The sequence below is a fragment of the Podarcis gaigeae genome, assembly GCF_964106915.1.
Source record: "Podarcis gaigeae genome assembly, chromosome: 3".
In the NCBI taxonomy this organism is placed as follows: Eukaryota; Metazoa; Chordata; class Lepidosauria; order Squamata; family Lacertidae; genus Podarcis; species Podarcis gaigeae.
In genome coordinates, this window is record NC_139680.1 from 103,472,222 (window position 1) to 103,490,653 (window position 18,432).

Consider the following 18,432-nt stretch of genomic DNA (forward strand, 5'->3'; position numbering starts at 1 on the left):
CTTGCGGGGCACCACTGTACTTTTGTTGGGCAGAGCAAAAGGAAAAGCACAAACAACTCTCCCCCCCCCAAGTCTCTTATTTCTCACAGTTCAAATAAAACTGAGCAGAACTAGAGCTTTGCAAAGGTCAGAAAAAATGTGTGTGTTCCTTTCTCTAATCCTCTTAGATGGAGGAGGAGAAAAATCATATCTACACTTCTGTGTTAAACAATCATTCCTTCTCCTTGGGGAACCATAGATGGGGGAGTTTTCTAGCAGAATTCTTAGTTCTCTCACAAACTACAATTTCCAGAACTCATTGTGGGAAGTCATGACAATAGATCGCCTTCATTCATCCTTCCTAAACCCTCACATTGCTAGCAGAGGCAGGACAAGAAAAAAGCATTATTACTTTTTACAGCATGTTCAAGTCATCTGTGATCTGCTACCCACTGATGGGAGACGGACAGTCTAGCTCCTACTGGTAAGAACAGAGACTTAGTCATGCATGCCTTAGATGCAACTTCTCCTCCTTGTGAGCCATGCTTTGCAATCTGTCAACTGTTCTGCATACTCAAGTGCTGACAGCAATGGAAGAGAGACAGACTTTGCACAGTGAAAAGAAATCAGCAGGGCTGCAACTAGGAACAAAAAGAGAAAGCAGCCGCACAGTTTAAAAGTAACTGTCTTCCAAGCACAATGACAACTTTCATTCTGGGCTAGACATTATTGCTGCCAGCACCCCCAGCCCTGGATTCTCCAATATCCAACAACTAAAGAGCAAACCTGCCTCCTTCAATGATTCCACTTTCCATCATGCACTGCATATTTCCTTCTGGTGTTTGTATTTTTCTCTCTCTCTCACTTAACATGACCTTGCGGACGTCGTCCGACCAGTATTTTCTTACATCTGCTAAGCTAACACCAATTAATAATACTTCTGTGCTGGAGGCTTGGCAGACTTCTTGTCATCTGGAACAGCCTGGCTCCAAGACTGCGCTTCCATCACTCAGCATTCCACCCATGCTGCGTCATCAGTGGGTTCCACTCAGTGCCAACCTCTTACTGAAACCAGCATGGAACTTATTCCTGGACTAAAAGTAATACTGTACCAAACATCTTCTAGCCAAATTTAAACAACTGATCAGAATACATTGCTCCGTGGGGCAACTCTGCTGGACTTTGCCAGGTTTGGAAAGGAGACCTTGGGATTCAAACTGACCAGCGCCAGCCCCCACTAAAAACAATCTCTGCCTGCCTTCAAGAGATGCCCCTTCATTGGTAATGGTCTTCAGCACAGCTCTCCAAGATAAACAAGACTTTATCCCCTTTATGATGGAAACGCTGTGGGAATTACAGTCCTTTCCTTTCTTGCATAGTGGCCTGAAATACAGTGCAAAAATTACAGGAAAATATTTTTTACACTCTCTCTCCCATCAAGGGGCAGGCATTGAAACCCGGCTCATCCTTAGCTGTGTTATCACTGGAAAGTGACACAAACCTAGTTTGTGGACCTAGTGGTGTTCTTGTTGACAGCAGTGCAATGGATGCACTCATTCCAAACAGAATTATTTTACTTCTGAATCTGATTGTTTGCTCACACTTTATTTCCAAGCAAGTCTGCCAAGGCTCACAGTTCAAAACATTTTTTAAAAATCCTCAAATTCCCAGGACTGCAAATTAGCCTATCAATACATTTAAAGCCATGTGTCACACAAAAAAATTACTTTTCTCCCATCAGTTTCAAGAAAGCAGTAGGTACAACAAACCGCTTGCATTATGACTATCAACCAAATCATCACACAATGAGAAACACTCACATGTGCTTTATGAGCCTGCCTCCTGTCATGTGAAATTTGGTGCTAAGGTTGTAAGATTAGACAGTTTCAAATGCAAAGGACAAACCGGAAGCTGTGGCGCTAAGGTGACATGTTTTGAAATATCCCTTCACTAACTGATAACATGACAAAAAAAGAAACTGACTTTGAATATGAACTGGAAAGAAGAATAAAAGTCCAATATTTGCTTCTAAGAGTTGATGAACCATGACTTTCTTACATTTCATTTTTTATTTTTTATTTTATTTAAACTAGATAAAGGGAAAAAATATTACATCTCTGCAATACAGACTCTAAGACAAAGTCTCTCACCATGGAGGGGCTAGAAAACAATAAACATTCAAATGCGAAATTTATCAGTCTAGAGATGTATAAACAATATGAATGTACTTACAGGGGTTTAAGGGAGGACATAATAACCAGATATAATACTAACCAAAACCTTTGGGAAAACCTCTGTGACAGTTGACAATGTTTCTAATTATTGTCATTTTATACATTTAAATCTTTGGTTTTTTAACACACAGATAGGACGTATAGAAACTGAAGCAAATACCATGTAGCTAAAATCAGTGGGCAAAATCCTACTGTGTCCATCCACCAGCAAAATGGGCACCAATGGCAAAAACGACTCTCCCTCACCCCTTCACCTGCCCCTAAAATCTGCTCCCAAATGCTGAAGGATCCTCTGAAGAAGATTGGGGTGAGGGGAAGTATGTTCACAAGACTCTGGCTATTGTCCAATGGCAATGGTTTAAATGGGAATTACAATACTGCCATTTGATTGTTTGTGGAAGCGTTTGGCTTTGTCATTATAAAAAGATAGTATGTATTTTCAAATTTGGTAACATTTGAAATTATATTTCCTTCTTGTGAGGTGTAGAACATTTTTTAATTGTTTTATACCCCACGCAAGATAACATTTAACACTTTTCCGCCCATAGATTAACCTATCTTTTTCTTAATCTTGATTTTCCAGCTCCTGTAAATGATTCTAACCATAAAAAATGAAGTGTTCTGTTAGGAATCTGAGATAAGACACATATACAATGGAAGTGTGGATTTAGATCATGCTCACAGCCAAATCTTTTACTGTTGCATAAGTAACAGACACAGCAAACAGTGCTGGAGAAAGGTATACACAGAACAGGAAGTTTTAGCTTGCAGGTTTTTCAGCTACAGATATATACAGATACAGAACATCTCTGTTGCTCTAATTCCAAGGCTTCAACCGCAGTAGAATAGGCCCACACCTTATGCAGGGGTCATGTTCTGGGGATTGCTCCTAAAGCCAAAATCACATAGTCAAAACACACTGGGTTCATTGATGGGTGGGGCTGCCAAAGTCCTTTGTGCCCCCTTTCCGCCCTATTTTTTTTTTTAAATGGCCAAGTATGTAAATGCGCACAAGTTAAATGTGTGTAAGTTGCAGGCTTACTGTACTAAGGCCAACTAAAACTAGCTGACATACATTAATCACCGTGATATAGCTACAGCTCAGAGCCATTACCACAGCAACTGGCTCATTTGGCCTTGCACCTGTGATAACCTCGCGCATCAGGTGATTTATAATCAAGCTATTCCAACATTTTCTTCTTTCCATTACTTTGTATCTTGCCGACATAGGCTTGCGCATCCATTTGCAATGTCCCATAAATGTTACAACGGAAGAAGTCTTTCCCTCTGCTTTTATTTCCGTTCAGACCATTACTTAATAATCAACTTTTAATCAAATAGAGTAACTTAATCTTGGAGTAACAGTCTTTGAGAATGTTCTAGCCAGCATGAACATGGAAAATTATTTTGCTTGTCTAGCACCAAGTGTATTTCAAATTAACACTGGAATCCTGAGGGATGAATTCTAGGTGCTACTTCATCAGATGTATGAGTCAGAACCTATTCTCTGGCATCTAAGGAATATACTCTTAGTAATACATCTGATGAAGCAGACTCTCGCCTATGAAAATTCATGCAACAATGACCTGTTACTCCATAAAGTGCAGCGCTGGGAGAGATTCTGTTGCATCTGCTTAAATCGAGGCAATTTTAAAGCAGTAATGTAAATTGCTGTAAAAATACTGATTTAAAGTTTCCCACTCAGCATTTCCTATCACTCAGCAGTCCACACTGATAGCATGTTATGACATTTAAATCACATTCATGCACAATAAGCAAAGCCTTTATACTATCTAAAAACATTTTATCTGTCACACCGTACACATCAAAGGATACTAAGGCAATTTATCTGTGGGTGAAACACCCCAAACTATCCAGCACATAATGGAAAGATTCTCCATATGACGAAAAACCAAACAGCCATTTGGCCAAGAATAAGTCAGAAATACTACTAATGACTACAAGAGCCATAATGCTTGCTCTCAGAAGTCAAGCACTTTCCTCCTTTTGCGCGGAAGAAGCCTCAAACTCATTTCAGGAGAGGACCCCCGAACCAAGTTCTATGTGAGAAAAGTACAATTTGCTCACTGAAACGTCACTTCGACCCACATTTCCCATCCGTACAGGCCCTTCGGACTGGAAGTCGGGACGTTTTAATTGCACTCGGATATCTTCTTGGCGCAGCAGTTCGCGAGCCGGCGCGTGAGATACAGATGCGTGTGTTTGTGTGTGAAATACGTTATTGGGATCGGTTCCCTCCTACCTATACTTGGGGCGGTCCGATTTCAATCAATGCATACGACGGAGGAGGGTCGTCCTGCTGTTTCTCTCCCCCCCCCACCTCCTTTCATATACAGTACAGTGGTACCTCAGGTTAAGTACTTAATTCGTTCCGGAGGTCCGTTCTTAACGTGAAACTGTTCTTAACCTGAGGTACCACTTTAGCTAATGGGGCCTCCCGCTGCCGCCACGCAATTTCTGTTCTCATCCTGAAGCAAAGTTCTTAACCCGAGGTACTATTTCTGGGTTAGCGGAGTCTGTAACCTGAAGCGTTTGTAACCCGACGTACCACTGTACTGGCTTTGTCGCCTGTTTAATCCACACGGCCCCTGCTCTCTCTTGAGCTTTCGGACACGCGCTCCCTTTCGGCCGCCTCCATTCAGAGGAATCCCCGCGACACCCCCAGCGGCGGGCAAGTTCCGCTCACGAGTCGCTCGACTGAAGCCCCTGTGGGCAAGCCGGGCTCCCTCCCCAGCAGGGAGGCGGCGGTGCGGAAGCGAAAGAGAAAGGAGCACAAAGAAACGGAGCGGCGAGATGAAGCTCCCCGCCCAGAAGGGCCGCGGGGCGACACAACGTGGTGCCGGGGAAGCGCCCCGGCTCGCCTGACGCTGAGGGCCCCTAAGCCGAGACCACCCCAGAAGGGGCCTGCTGAGGGGAATGAGCCCCGTCCGACGCCCAGGGAGCCCCGTTACCTGCCCAGCCAAGCACCGAGGGCGACGCCGCCACAGCCGCCGCTCCTCCTCCGCCGCCGCCGCCTCCTCGCCCGGCCACTCCAGCAGCTCCACAAGTTCCGGGTCACCAGGGCGCATGCGCCGGAAGTCGCGCGTGCGTAAGCCCTTTCCCTTCAGCTTTAACGCCGCCGCCGCCGGCTCCTCTAGTCTACGGGGCCCTGCGAGGGACAGTTCGGACGCCGCGAAGTCGCGTGCCGCTGTGTATGTTTTGTCGCTATATGGAGTGCCGAGTGAATGGCAGCTGCAAGCAAAAAAAAAGCGTTCTAAGTGATTTTTTAAAGTGCAATGTATAACGTGACACTAGGTGGCGATGGCGGGCCTTATGGAAAATTCAATGTCTGTGTGTGTTTTTTAAAAAACGCTTTAATAATAAGCATTTTCAGAACTTTTAAAATATGTGTGTAGATTCCACCTGAGCCGTCACTGCTTAGCAGGCGAGCCCGCCCGCAGCTGAGCTCATTCTCACTCCTTTAGTTATTTAATCTAGCATTTGCATCTGTCGGATAACAAGCCCCATTGAGAACACCGACACTTGCTGCTGAACAAATGTGCATTGTATTACTATTATTATAACTAACTATTATTATTATTATTATTATTATTATTATTATTATTATTATTGCTATTACTATTATTATTACTTAAATGTGTTTAGTCTCTTTATCTTGCGCAGGGCAGCCCAAATCGACTTGCAACCAGACAAGCAAACAGCACCCACACAGAGCACACAAATAGATACATAAAAACCAGGGGGGGGGGAGAAATACATTAAAAAATAAATTGGCTGGATGCCAATCCTGGATGGGTTCCACATCTCCTGAACATAGCTGTCAACTTTTCCCTTTTCTTGTGAGGAATCCTATTCGGAATAAGGGAATTTCCCTTTAAGAAAGGGAAACGTTGACAGCTATGCTCCTGAAGGAGCAGATTCGCAGTCTGGAGGTGCTATTGGATCCAACTCTCCCTGGAGGCTCAGGCGGTCTCAGGAGCTACTTGTGTCTTTTATCAGCTGTGGATGGTTAACAGCTGCAGCCATTTCCAGACCAGGAAAGCCACAGCAGGTCATGCGTTTTACTTTTGTGTGTTTTTATTAAATTTCTATACCGCCCTTCATCTGTAAATCTCAGGGTGGCGCACAGCACAAAAATACAAGATTAAAAACACAAAATGTATGTAATAAATCCAAAGAGATTTTTTCTGCCCTTAAGATACAGAGTCTCCCATTTTTATCTGCGTGCAACTCCTTAGCAAGCTTTTGGTCTGTGTTGACCCACCAGTGAGAGATCTCCCAAGCCCTTTTCTCCCTAGCTCTACATACACTGTTTGTATTTAATAGCATAAAATGAAGCTACTGGATCAGCCCAATGGCCCATCTAGTTTCAGCATCTTGCTCTCACAGTGGCTGACCCAATGCCTGTGGGAAGCCTGCAAACTGGAGATGAGCACAGCAGCACTCTGCCTACCTGTGCCTCCTAGCAACGGTATTAGCTCTGTATTGATTAGAACGGAAGTCACTATCAGATTCATGCAAGCTTTATTTGCTCAACTTTAAGTGCTTTCATTAGATTGTGTAGACCAACTTCGCCAGAACAAGGCTAAAGCACAAACTCAGTTCTTCATTTAATTTTGTTGTGATTTCAAATGACATGAAGGATTGCCAAAACAAAACAAAAAAATCCTTCCAGTAGCACCTTAAAGACCAACTAAGTTAGTTTTTGGTATGAGCTCATACACGATCCTTCATTCCAGTTACAGATAGGTAGCCGTGTTGGTCTGCCATAGTAAAAAAAAAAAAAATCCTTCCAGTAGCACCTTAATGACCAACTAAGTTAGTTTTTGGTATGAGCTCATACCAAAAACTAACTTAGTTGGTCTTTAAGGTGCTACTGGAAGGATTTTTTTTGTTTTGTTTTGACTATGGCAGACCAACACGGCTACCTATCTGTAACTGGAATGAAGGATTGTGTATTTGCCACCTGTGCTAGTCATTAGCATCTTTATTCTAAGCACTTACAGAGTATCCTTCCCCTATGACAAGCAACTTTTTGAATATATAAGTACTGCACTGTATTCAGCTCTAAACATGGGCACTTGAATCCTGCTTTTTTTAAAAAAAGCAATCTTATAGGAAAAAAGCAGGGTAAGCACATTATTTCTTCTGGCTTTATATCCTCCTGTTTTGACAAAAAAAAACAACCTCAAGGGATTAAACTTTGCCATTTTACTGTCTATTAACTACTTTGGCACAGACAAGCTACATACAGTTGGTGACTACCCTACATACGGCTTCCCTCCCCAAGATGGAGCCTGTATACCACCTGAGGCCATGATTTTGTGAAAGTGTGACACAAAGACAACAAGCAGAACCTGCCAAAGCGATTTCCTCACCCCAGCTCATTGTTAACCAACCCTGAGAGGATTTTCTTGGAAAGAAGCCCGCTTTAACTCCATTGGACTTACTTACATGCGTAGACTTGGGCTTCACTATAGTGGCAGGCAATTAATTGCCCTCCAGTGTTGCTGGATAGTAACCTTAAATTTCTAGCATTTGCGAAGTCTAGCAATAAATACCACCAAGCCTATCCAGACACAAGGCTCAAGTTACATTTATTTTAAAAGTCTTCCTGAATTTATCCTTCTCTTTAGATGATGGCTTGTGCCTATTTAATTGCTTTGTGCAGTTTAGTTAGGTTTTATTATGACATTGAATCTGTTGTTGTTGTTTAGTCGTTTAGTCATGTCCGACTCTTCGTGACCCCATGGACCAGAGCACGCCAGGCACTTCTGTCTTCCACTGCCTCCCGCAGTTTGATCAAACTCATGCTGGTAGCTTCGAGAACACTGTCCAACCATCTCGTCCTCTGTCGTCCCCTTCTCCTTGTGTCCTCAATCTTTCCCTGGGTCTTTTCCAGGGAGTCTTGTCTTCTCATGAGGTGGCCAAAGTATTGGAGCCTCAGCTTCAGGATCTGTCCCTCCAGTGAGCACTCAGGGCTGATTTCCTTAAGAATGGATAGGTTTGATCGTCTTGCAGACCATGGGACTCTCAAGTACACCACTTCAAAATTTATTTATTTTACTGTGCAAGCAGCTCATACATTTTTTAAAGAAATGAAAAAGGGCAGGCCCTAGAATCTGTGAGCAAGAGCAAACTTCAGTTCATTAGGGATGAGGAGAGCCCGTGGGGGAAAAATGCTGAGAAGGGCAAAACACCATCCCTCCACCCAATTATAATAATTTTATTATTTGTACCCCAGCCACTCTCGGCAAATTACCTGACAAACACTCCCACCTCCCTGTTTGCATCACAACAAGAGACACAATTTTGGGGACCTGAATTTGCTAGTGATAACATGCAGTTTGGCTCTTCTTCAGAGAATCAAATTCCCTCTCCCCACTTCACCCTGCAATAAATTATGACGGACAAGACCCCTTCATATATATCTCCAACAGTTCCAAGATGCATACGATCTCTGTCCAATGCAGAAAGGGCTAGGAGTGTTGCTGGTGATGTTGGGGGCTCTCTTCATTTTTGCCTTTTGAATATCCCAGAACTTTGTGAGCATCCCCCATTTTGTTTCCCGTTTCTGAATCCCTGAGGCAACACTGAGGACACAAAATCTGTGCACAAAATGATACATTTATTGAAAGAGTATTTTTTTTAATACAAAAGAAAGCTCTGTACATAGTACTGCGATTACAGTCACATCCTTCCAGAAACACAACCCTGGAAATTAACCCCACACGCACAGCCACTCACGCACACACACGCATACGCACACACACACAAAACCCCAAAACAATCTGTAAAGTGTGAACTAGAAAGGTCACCACACAATAAATGCCATTTCATCCCTGATAAGTGTTCTTACAAGTCAACACTTTAAATTACATGCAACATTAGCGTTTAACCTGCAGGTGCTTTTCGTAGCCAACAAAACTTCCTAAAATAGGGGGGTGGGGAACGGACTACAGATTAAATGGAACAAGATCCTCAGCACTTGAAATCGGGGATGGGTGGGGTGGGGGTTTCTGGAAGATTTTTTTTGGGGGGTGGGAACCTACATCAGTTTGGTTTCTGATCCTATTTAACAGGCATCTTTTGAGTCAGCAACATTAGAGAAAACCGGCTTTGCCGATGTTCCTCTACCCAAACATATCCATAATCATTCACCACAAACTCCCTCTTGATACAAATATATTCTTCATACATACCCCCTTTACTCTTACCAATTCCTAAGTGTGGGGGTTTTTTGGGGGGTCACCTGTGGCTGGACTCCCAATTCTCATCACCTCCAGCCGGCATGGCCAATTGTCAAGCATGATGGGAGTTGTAGTCTAGCAACTACTACAGGACCAGAGATTTCCCACCCCACCCATTAGTGGGAGAGTACAATTGACAATTTACCAACATCCCACCATGTGCAACTGCCTGGAGGCCAGTAATTTGTTATTATTGGCCATGTTAAGTACCCTTTACCACTCCCCCTCTTACTCTCAACTCCTGACCAAATACAAAAGGCTAGTAAAATTCTCATCACAGGCCACCAGCTTGCCAAGGAGTTACATGCAGATAAAAAATGAGCTATTTTTACCCATTACATCAGATTCCCTTGAACTCCCTACGCTTCACCAGAATGGCTGGACCAAATTCTCATAAGGAGCTCTTAATTACTGGAAGTGGGTTACTTCTTCTTCTTCTTCTTTTTTTTTTTTTTTTGAATGCACTTGTGGCATCCATGTCTTTTAAGGATAAAATATTTTAACCATGGAAGGAGTGTTTGGCTCAGAGCTTAATAGAAGAATGTAGTGCACGTCTCTAGGGTGAGGCTGGAAGTTGGAAGCACACCAGGACATTGGAATTCAAAGGTCAGTCTTGCTCAGGCCAAGAGAACCAAAGGATGGTTTTCTGGACTCATGACATCCCAAGGTGTAAAATGGGAGACTTAAAAGAATAAGGTTACCTTGGCTTCTCTTTAGGACCTCATCTTCCAGTACAGAAACATGGTTTCCCCTCCAGTTGCTAGAGTCCATTAAATGCACATTGGCTGAAGGCTAATCAACACATGCACCAAAAACAAATAAGTATTGTATCTTAAAAGACTGGACTCAAGCCCACTCAAGTTGGCAGGTGCACAGAAGAGAAAAAATCAAGGTGCTAGTTGAATGGCAGGAAGATGCAAAAATTAAAACTCAGTGATATTTATGATGTTAACTAGATGTGCTAGGTAGGCACATCTTTAGCCTTTTTTACCAGGGAAATAATGCAGTCATCTCACCAATGACCAACAATCTGGTACTATAAAAGGTTAAAGATGTACTTGTTTAACATAGTAATTAATATCTAGCTGTCACTTACAATTTTCACTTTTATAAAGCCAACTAAATTTTGGTTTCGCACACCTGACAAAATGGGCCTGAGTCCAAGAAGCCTTGTGCTGTAGTAAATCTGTTGGTCTCTTGTAGCAAAAACAATCGAGAGTCTTGTGGCACCCTCAAAGACTGACTTGAAGAGAGGTGGTAGAACAAACTCTATTCCTTACGCTGCAGTGGGGGGGGGGGGGAATACAATTTTGAATTGCTTTCTGACATTGACAATCCTAGCACACCAGGGAAGAAATTGTGCTAATTCTGTGTTTTGAGTGGAGACTTTGTTTCTTAAGGGAGTATTGAGAAATGTGAGGCACCCCTTACAGCCAGATGTTACACAGTCCATTTTACCAAAAGGCATAAGCGGGTGTGAGGGAGCTGGGCTTAATTTCCACAGTATGGTTAACTCCATTATTGTTATTATTATTAATAAAATTTGTATACCGCCCTTCATCCATAGATTTCAAAGGAAGCAAAGTTGGGAAAGTGGAAAATAAACCTTAAAAAGGAAGTCTCCCTTCCTCCGCTCTCAGGACTTCCCATCAAGCTTGACCCAAGTGCTTGAGGCAGGAGATCAGCTTAAACGCTAATGTTCATGGAAGAAATTTCATAAAGGTGACAATACAAATTTAAAAGGCCCCTTTCTCCTCCCCACCCCATGGCCCTTTCTTCCCCACCCACCCGCTCCCCAAGTACAAACCCCATGAAAACTGTACAGGAGCCAGACTTTAATTCCTTTGAGAATTACATAAATACTGAGTTTAACATTTAGAAAAATAAAGTCCTTTCCCGCCCCCCCACCAAGGCTTCTTTTGTCTTTTTTAGTTTTAAAAAAAGGTTACAGCAGCTGCTTCCTTTCTCTAAAAGTCTGCAGCCTCCTTGCTCCAAAGTAGGCCTGTGTGTCTGTGTGTGTGTGTGTGTGTGTGTGGAGGATGAAGAATTCCTTTCCTGCGCCACTTCTGGATTGGTTAAAAGGAAGTGCATGATTGTGTGGCAAGAAAACTATCCAACAGCAGAGTGCTTTCCCCAATGGGATAGCTTCATCACATGCACACCCCTCCCCTTGGAAGCACAACGCCCTTCCCGATCTCCCTTGCGGCTATTCCCTTTTTGTTTTTTTGCATTTGCTGACACCGAACCACGGATCTACACAATAAGGAATTTTCTAAAGCACAAGGACCCGATGGCGGCTGTCACCTTACTCATCCGGCCCTGCCTTTCTCCTGCAGGGGAGGTGCGTTCCCACCACTCTTGAGTCCTAACCAGTCCCAACTGAGGACGGCAGACTCGGAAGCAGCAGAGGCAGGCGGAACACGCTTTCAATGGGACGAATCATGTTTTCAGGGCTACCTGATCAGGGTTGGGATGAGAGGTCTCGAATCGTGGGCACAACAGTCTTGGGAAGGCCTGTGGAGTTCAAAACTTACAAAAATAGAGCTTTCCCTCTGCTTCCGACACTGTTCCTTTACACCCTTCTCCCCGATTACTTAGAGAAAGGACGGTGGCTCATCTCATCGACTTTCTCAAGAGGAGCAGCCTCTGCAAAAACGAACAAAGCTCGCCCGAGAGGATGCTTCCATTGCAACGATGGGGCTTAAGGGTTGCTGGGTATGACCCAAGGAAGTGGGCAGGGCGGTGTTTAAAAGCGCCCGCTCACACACCCCCGGGGCACGTACTCCTAAAGCCGGTGGGTTCTCACCAACCAAACACAAGCTTTGAGGGAAGGAACAGTTCCAGGGTTGCCGCCAATGTGCTCTTGCCTCTCCTCACCCACCCACAACAGAGCCTAAGGAGAAGGAGGGCACCGGCGGGAGCGACCCCTCTTTGCAAGCCAAGCGTAAGAGGCAAGGGTCGCTGTGCAGAGGCCAGGCCACAACGCATCACTGATTTGCTTGAAGGCACATTGCTGCAAGCCAGCTGGACAACCTGAACCTGGGGTGATGGGGGTGGGGGGGGGTGGGGGAGAGAGAGAGAGAGATGACCCTTTGCTCCAGCATAGGTTAAAAGTGAAAATAAAATGACAGCAGAAACAAGAGACTCCCTTTTGGATGACGATGGCTTCAGACCCTTCTGTGTTCCAGCTTATCTCCCCGCCACAGTCTTGGCTGCTCAGGCTGGAGACTGTGAGCTGAGGAAGTTCGTGGACACACTGCGGAGAGGGGGAGAAGGAACTCCCGCTCTGGCGATGACGACAGAAGGAGGGTTGTTTTCTTCCTATATATTATATACACATGGCAGAGTAAAGTTTCCCCACCCATGAGAGACACGTTTCTTTGGCTGGAGTGAGGAGGGGATAAACAAAACAAAACAAACACACACACACACAAATAAAAGCACTGTATATGCAGCGTCCAAAGGTAACAAAGCAAACCGCACCCCCCGCACCCCCCTTACAGCCCAGGCTCAGCTCCCTGCCGCTGGCCTCAACAGCCACTTTAATATGTGTTTTGAGTGTGTGTGTATGTGTGTATTTGTGCGTGTGTGTGTCGGTGTGAAGTGTTGAGAGAAAAGGAAAGAAAACGTGAAAAAGGCAACAATAAATAAGTGACAGAGTCCATAGAAAAATAGGGACCGCAGAGATCCTGGTGCAGTTTTGGGGAGTGCCGCAGGTCCTCGAGCCACGCACAGGCCTCAAAAACTGGAGGCAGCCACTGCAGGTTTGGGTGCCAGGGACACACCTTCTCCTCTGTCTCTCTCCTTCCGCCCCCCAGGTTCTCCCCCTCCCGCCCCCCGAGTTGCTCAGTCACTCTTGGAGCTATGCGACGTGTCCAAGTTGACCACTTGTAGCTCTGTCAAGTTGGTGCTGCTGCTGGACTGCTGCCCGATTACGGCCATCTGGGGAGACAAAAGAACGAAGGAGAACTGTTAAGCAAAGGAGTGCTTGCATTCAAACAGCACATGCTTATTTTACTTATCTCGATCCTACATTTATATACCACCCCTCCCTCTCCCAAGGAATCCAAGGCAGTTAAAAAAAATCTTAATACTAAAAACGATTAAGTCATATAAAATACAAAGTTGGTTGCAGGCAGTGATGGTGAATTTGTCTTTCGAGTGTAAGAATGAGGTGTGCCTTCATCCAGAAAAGAAGATTTGGAACGCAGGTTTCAGAAGATCGGGAAACACTGGCTTAGGAAATGCAATTGCATGATGGCCTCAACTGTCACAGGACAGACTGGTTGTCTGATGCAATCACGTGAAACACACCATTTGCTTCTAATTTCACATGGTTCTCTCAATGTTTCACCATATGGAGGTACACATATTAAAGTAGTCAGAGAAGAATATACATGGATTTGTTTTACTTAAAGGTGGTATTTTCTTGTATGAACAGAATTCAGAGCTGGTTCAGACTATCAAATCTCAAAGCCCCTTCTCTTTAGCATGGGCTGAAATTATACCAGAAAGTGTCTAACTAACCATAGTTTCCTGTTTTGTCCAAACCAGGAAACTATGATAACCAGCTGCAGAACAAGTCAGGATATTAGACCATTTTGAAATTGGTTTAAGATCCTGATTTCTTCCAATGCTAGTAACCATAGTTTCACAGTTTGGATGAAACGAAAAGCTAAGTTAATTAGGGGTTTCCTAATTTAATCATAGCTTGATGACAAAGGATAAGCGAAAAGACTACAAAGCTTGTGTGTGTCTCAGGATAATAGTAAGTCAAGACACGATCACGCAAATATGATGTACTCATCAAAACATGAAGAAAAAGCAATCAATATGATCAAGGGGATGAAACAACTACCCTACAGGGAAAAGTTACATAATTTGGGGCTTTTTACTTTTAGGAAAAAAGGCAAGTAATGAGGGATATGACAGATGGTGTATGCTGAGAAAAATGTAGGAAGATAAGCTTATATCCCACTCCCAGAATATTATAACTCAGGGCTATCCAATGAAGCTTAATGTTGGAAGACTGAGGACCGACAAAAGAAAGAACTTACACAGCACATAGTTTAACTGTGGTTTGTAGCGGCCAAACATTCCAAGAGCAGTAAGCCTAGAACAAACCTTGGTTTTCTCTTTCTTTGTTTGGAGCGAGATAAATCACAAACCCAGGCCTAATTGTAACACTTAGCTACTGGCAGTGTAGCAGCAGGAGTGGGGAGTGAAGCAGCTGTGATTGTCTAACTGTTGCGTTAGCACGCTTGCCTGTTCACACTAAGCCATAGTTTGGCTTAGTGTTATGTGCGAACCAGGCCATTGTCTGCTTCCATCCCTAGGAGTCTTGAAGCTTGAATGAAACAATAGGGAAATGCAACAAAGTGGGATCGCTGCAATTCAGTACACAAGGCAACTTGGGAAACAGACCCGGTAGCTGTGTATCTTGCTATATGTTCAGCAGGGTGCAAAGAAAATTACAGCCAGCCTTACAGCACAATCCCGTTTCCTCAGAAGCACAATCCCTTAAGGTTCAATAGGACTGCAGTCCCAGTCTGGGGGAAGTTTAAGTCTATTTAAATGGCGAACTTACCTGGTGAAGCTGGACAGCTGAGACTGGGATTTGAACTGTTCCTGATGGTGCTGTCAGGAACACCTGAGGGACTCCACCTGCCAAAGAAAAAAATCACAAGTGTCCCATTAGCCACTATCCAAAACTAACAGCGCCAACACCACCACCTTCAAATGATCCAGAACAATTCAGATGTAATCATAGTGGCATAAACGAAAATAAACCCAGAACCAATATCATTAAAGCTAGAAACAAAACGAGCCATTTCAAAGAGAGCAAGCAATGTTCTATTGAACAAAAGCTGTCCTAAACATGCTTTATAAAAGCAGTGATCACCAAATCTCATGCTGAAATGCAGGGAGGAGGCTCACCGAAATAGAAATGTGTATATATTTCAATAAAGCTTAAGTATTAAAATATATAAAGCAGCTCCACTGGTTTGTTGTTGTTGTTGTTGTTTTAAAAAGCTCACCAACTTTTCTGTCCAGATTTTCACTGTTTCAAATATGGTAACCCTACTTGCCAGCAAGCAGCTCTGACAAGTCTCCAGCAGAGGTCTTTCTTACAAACTGGTACTTGAGATCCCTACAGAGAACTACAAATCTGGGACCTTCTGCAAAACATGCACTCTGCCACTGAGCTATGCATCAAAGATATGCAGCTGCTCCTTTTCACCCTTCTCAAATCTTCCTCTCTGGAATAATAATAATAATAATAATAATAATAATAATAATAATAATAATAATAATAATAATAATAATTTATTTATACCCCGCCCATCTGGCTGGGCCTCCCCAGCCACTCTAGGCGGCTTCCAAGAAAAAAAATAAAATACTTTAATACATGAAACATTAAAAGCTTCTCTAAACAGGGCTGCCTTCAGATGTCTTCTAAAAGTCTGGTAGTTGTCGTTCTCTTTGACATCTGGTGGGAGGGCGTTCCACAGGATGGGCGCCACAACCGAGAAGGCCCTCATATCTCTTTCCAAACCCAAGTGTAACTTACCCTGAGCAGATGTAACTTAAATAATCACACATTCTTTCCTGTGTATTCCCTTGACTCCACTTTCTTCCCCTTCCTCTGGTTCAAATTTTAGATTGTAAGCTCCTCAAGGCAGAGTGCTGTGCTCTTCTACTCGGTAAAACACCATGCACGTTACTGGTGCTATCTATCTATCTATCTATCTATCTATCTATCTATCTATCCGTCTATCCGTCTATCCGTCTATCTGTCTGTCTGTCTGTCTTTGCTCTGAGAAACGCAACACATGGCAGAATGAAGATCATTCACTCTTTCAGAAACACCATTGTGCATCAGGGAAGATGGATTTCATCATGAGCTGAGCAAGACACAACAGCTCAGCCCCACACCCTTCAGACGATTTTGGGGAGAGCTGTCGTTCTAACCTAATCACGGACACCAAGCGACACCTGCTCCTGTACCAGATTGATGCATTTTATTTCGAGAATATTCCGCAAGATGCTTTGAGAGGCCTTTGAAGTTACAGAAGTGTGATAAGAGCATTCTACGTAAAGGAAAAGCCCGCCTCCAGTCTTACCCTGATCCTGGACCTGGCCGTGTGAAACCTGCATTGCAGATTGTGCCTGGGAGAAGGCATTGAGAACTGCAAGGCCACCATCTGTCAGGCCTGACGTAGGCGCGTACATCACGGCGTGAGGACTGGGGTACATCATATGGCCTCCTACGGTGGTTGGCACGGACGAAGTCATGATCGTAGCTGGCAGGGTCACTGGCAAAAGAAAGTGGGGGCAAGGCACAATTGTTCATGTACGGAATAACGGCGGTCAGAATTTTAGTAGCAAGAAATTGGGAAAACACAAGACCCAACACAGAAGATTGGCAAATCCTAATGGTAGAATATCTGCAGCTAGCGAAAGTGACAGGAAGAGTAAGAGGCCAATCAAAACAAAATGTCTGTAAGGATTGCGGAATCTTTAAGAATATTTAGAAAACTATGGAATAAAAAGAAACATCTTGGCAGAATTAGACTGATCCCTGTATTGTATAAATATAAGTTTGCAGGGAGGTAAAAAGAAATAATATAAGAAATATGTAAATGTGCGGTATAAAGTAATGGATAGATAAAAGTACAGTGAGGTTAATTGGAAGTCAGTTATAAATTTCTTCTCTAAAAGTTTTATAATTGTGTTCAGTATCAGGAGTATATATGATGACAATTATATTAATCTTCTTGTATCTTGTAGTGTGGTGGTTTGTTTGATTTTTCTGTTATTTGTTTGTTTGATTGGACGTGGGTGGCACTGTGGGTAAAACCTCAGTGCCTAGGGCTTGCCGATCGCATGGTCGGCGGTTCGAATCCCCGCGGCGGGATGCGCTCCCGTCGTTCGGTCCCAGCGCCTGCCAACCTAGCAGTTCGAAAGCACCCCCGGGTGCAAGTAGATAAATAGGGACCGCTTACCAGCGGGAAGGTAAACGGTGTTTCCGTGTGCTGCGCTGGCTCGCCAGATGCAGCTTGTCACGCTGGCCACGTGACCCGGAAGTGTGCGGACAGCGCTCTCTCCCGGCCTCTAGAGTGAGATGAGCGCACAACCCTAGAGTCTGTCAAGACTGGCCCGTACGGGCAGGGGTACCTTTACCTTTTATGTATGTCTGTTTTCTCATAAATGTATTTATTTTAAATTAATAAAGATATAGTTAAATAATAATAATAGATGGCACCTCACCAATAATGCCTCAGACCTCTGTGCTGCATCAGCTTCAGTCCGTTATCTTGCTTGTTTTTAAGATGCAGAGCCAGTGAGGATTTTTGCATGCAGCCATCAAGCAATTGCTTGAAAACCTCACAGTGGGATTCCTGGGTCCATCACCAGCTCATTGCATACATTTCCTTTACACAGGATTAAGCTGACATAGGAAGCTCAATTCTTTCAGGGCTTCCCAACATCTGCCAGAAAACAGATGTCATGGCTGGCATGTGGGGGTAGGGGGACAGGGGTTATGCACATGAGTACATGTCAGCGCCAAGACAACCGGAATACACCGGTGAGAATAAGATGCACTTCTCTGCACACGCAGGTCTCCTTCTCTTCGAGCCGGCCGCTGGAAAATCCAGCCAGCTCTCAAATTTTGCAAAAACAATATTAATCACACTCCTATACATTATGCTTTGTTAGGGGCATGTTAAATTGTACACCTAAAGACAAATAAGGAATGTGCGAGACACACATAGAGATGTGAAGGCCTTGAAAACACGTGGAAAGATTGGGGGGAGCTGTCCCCTCTCCTTTTCAAGGGTCCCCCACCCCACTTTTTTCCAATGGAAAACCCCAGGGTTTTCACCTCCTTTTTTGAGAGGGGGGGCTCCAATTTTTATGGTTTGTTTTCATATCTTCATGTGTCA

At 43.9% G+C, this 18,432-nt stretch overlaps 2 protein-coding genes across 3 annotated transcripts in view; both read right to left on the reverse strand.

Moving 5' to 3' along the window:
• The window catches only part of LOC310841718 (cullin-9-like), a gene marked incomplete at its 5' end in the record, with an annotated part of 53,466 nt that extends 48,164 nt beyond the window's left edge, over positions 1 to 5,302 (reverse strand). The window contains 2 exon segments of the mRNA XM_083732934.1: positions 5,186 to 5,248; positions 5,251 to 5,302. Coding sequence (XP_083589060.1) covers positions 5,186 to 5,248; positions 5,251 to 5,302 — 115 coding nt within the window.
• Positions 5,303 to 8,843: 3,541 nt separating this feature from the next.
• SRF (serum response factor) overlaps positions 8,844 to 18,432 on the reverse strand; it is a 72,186-nt gene continuing 62,597 nt past the window's right edge. For both annotated transcript variants that reach the window (XM_083733452.1, XM_083733453.1), the window contains 3 exons: positions 16,609 to 16,800; positions 15,072 to 15,148; positions 8,844 to 13,426 (listed from right to left, as the gene is read on the reverse strand). In XM_083733452.1, the coding sequence (XP_083589578.1) occupies positions 13,331 to 13,426; positions 15,072 to 15,148; positions 16,609 to 16,800 (365 nt within the window). In that variant the 3' untranslated portion in view covers positions 8,844 to 13,330. The remainder of the gene's footprint in view (positions 13,427 to 15,071; positions 15,149 to 16,608; positions 16,801 to 18,432) is intronic.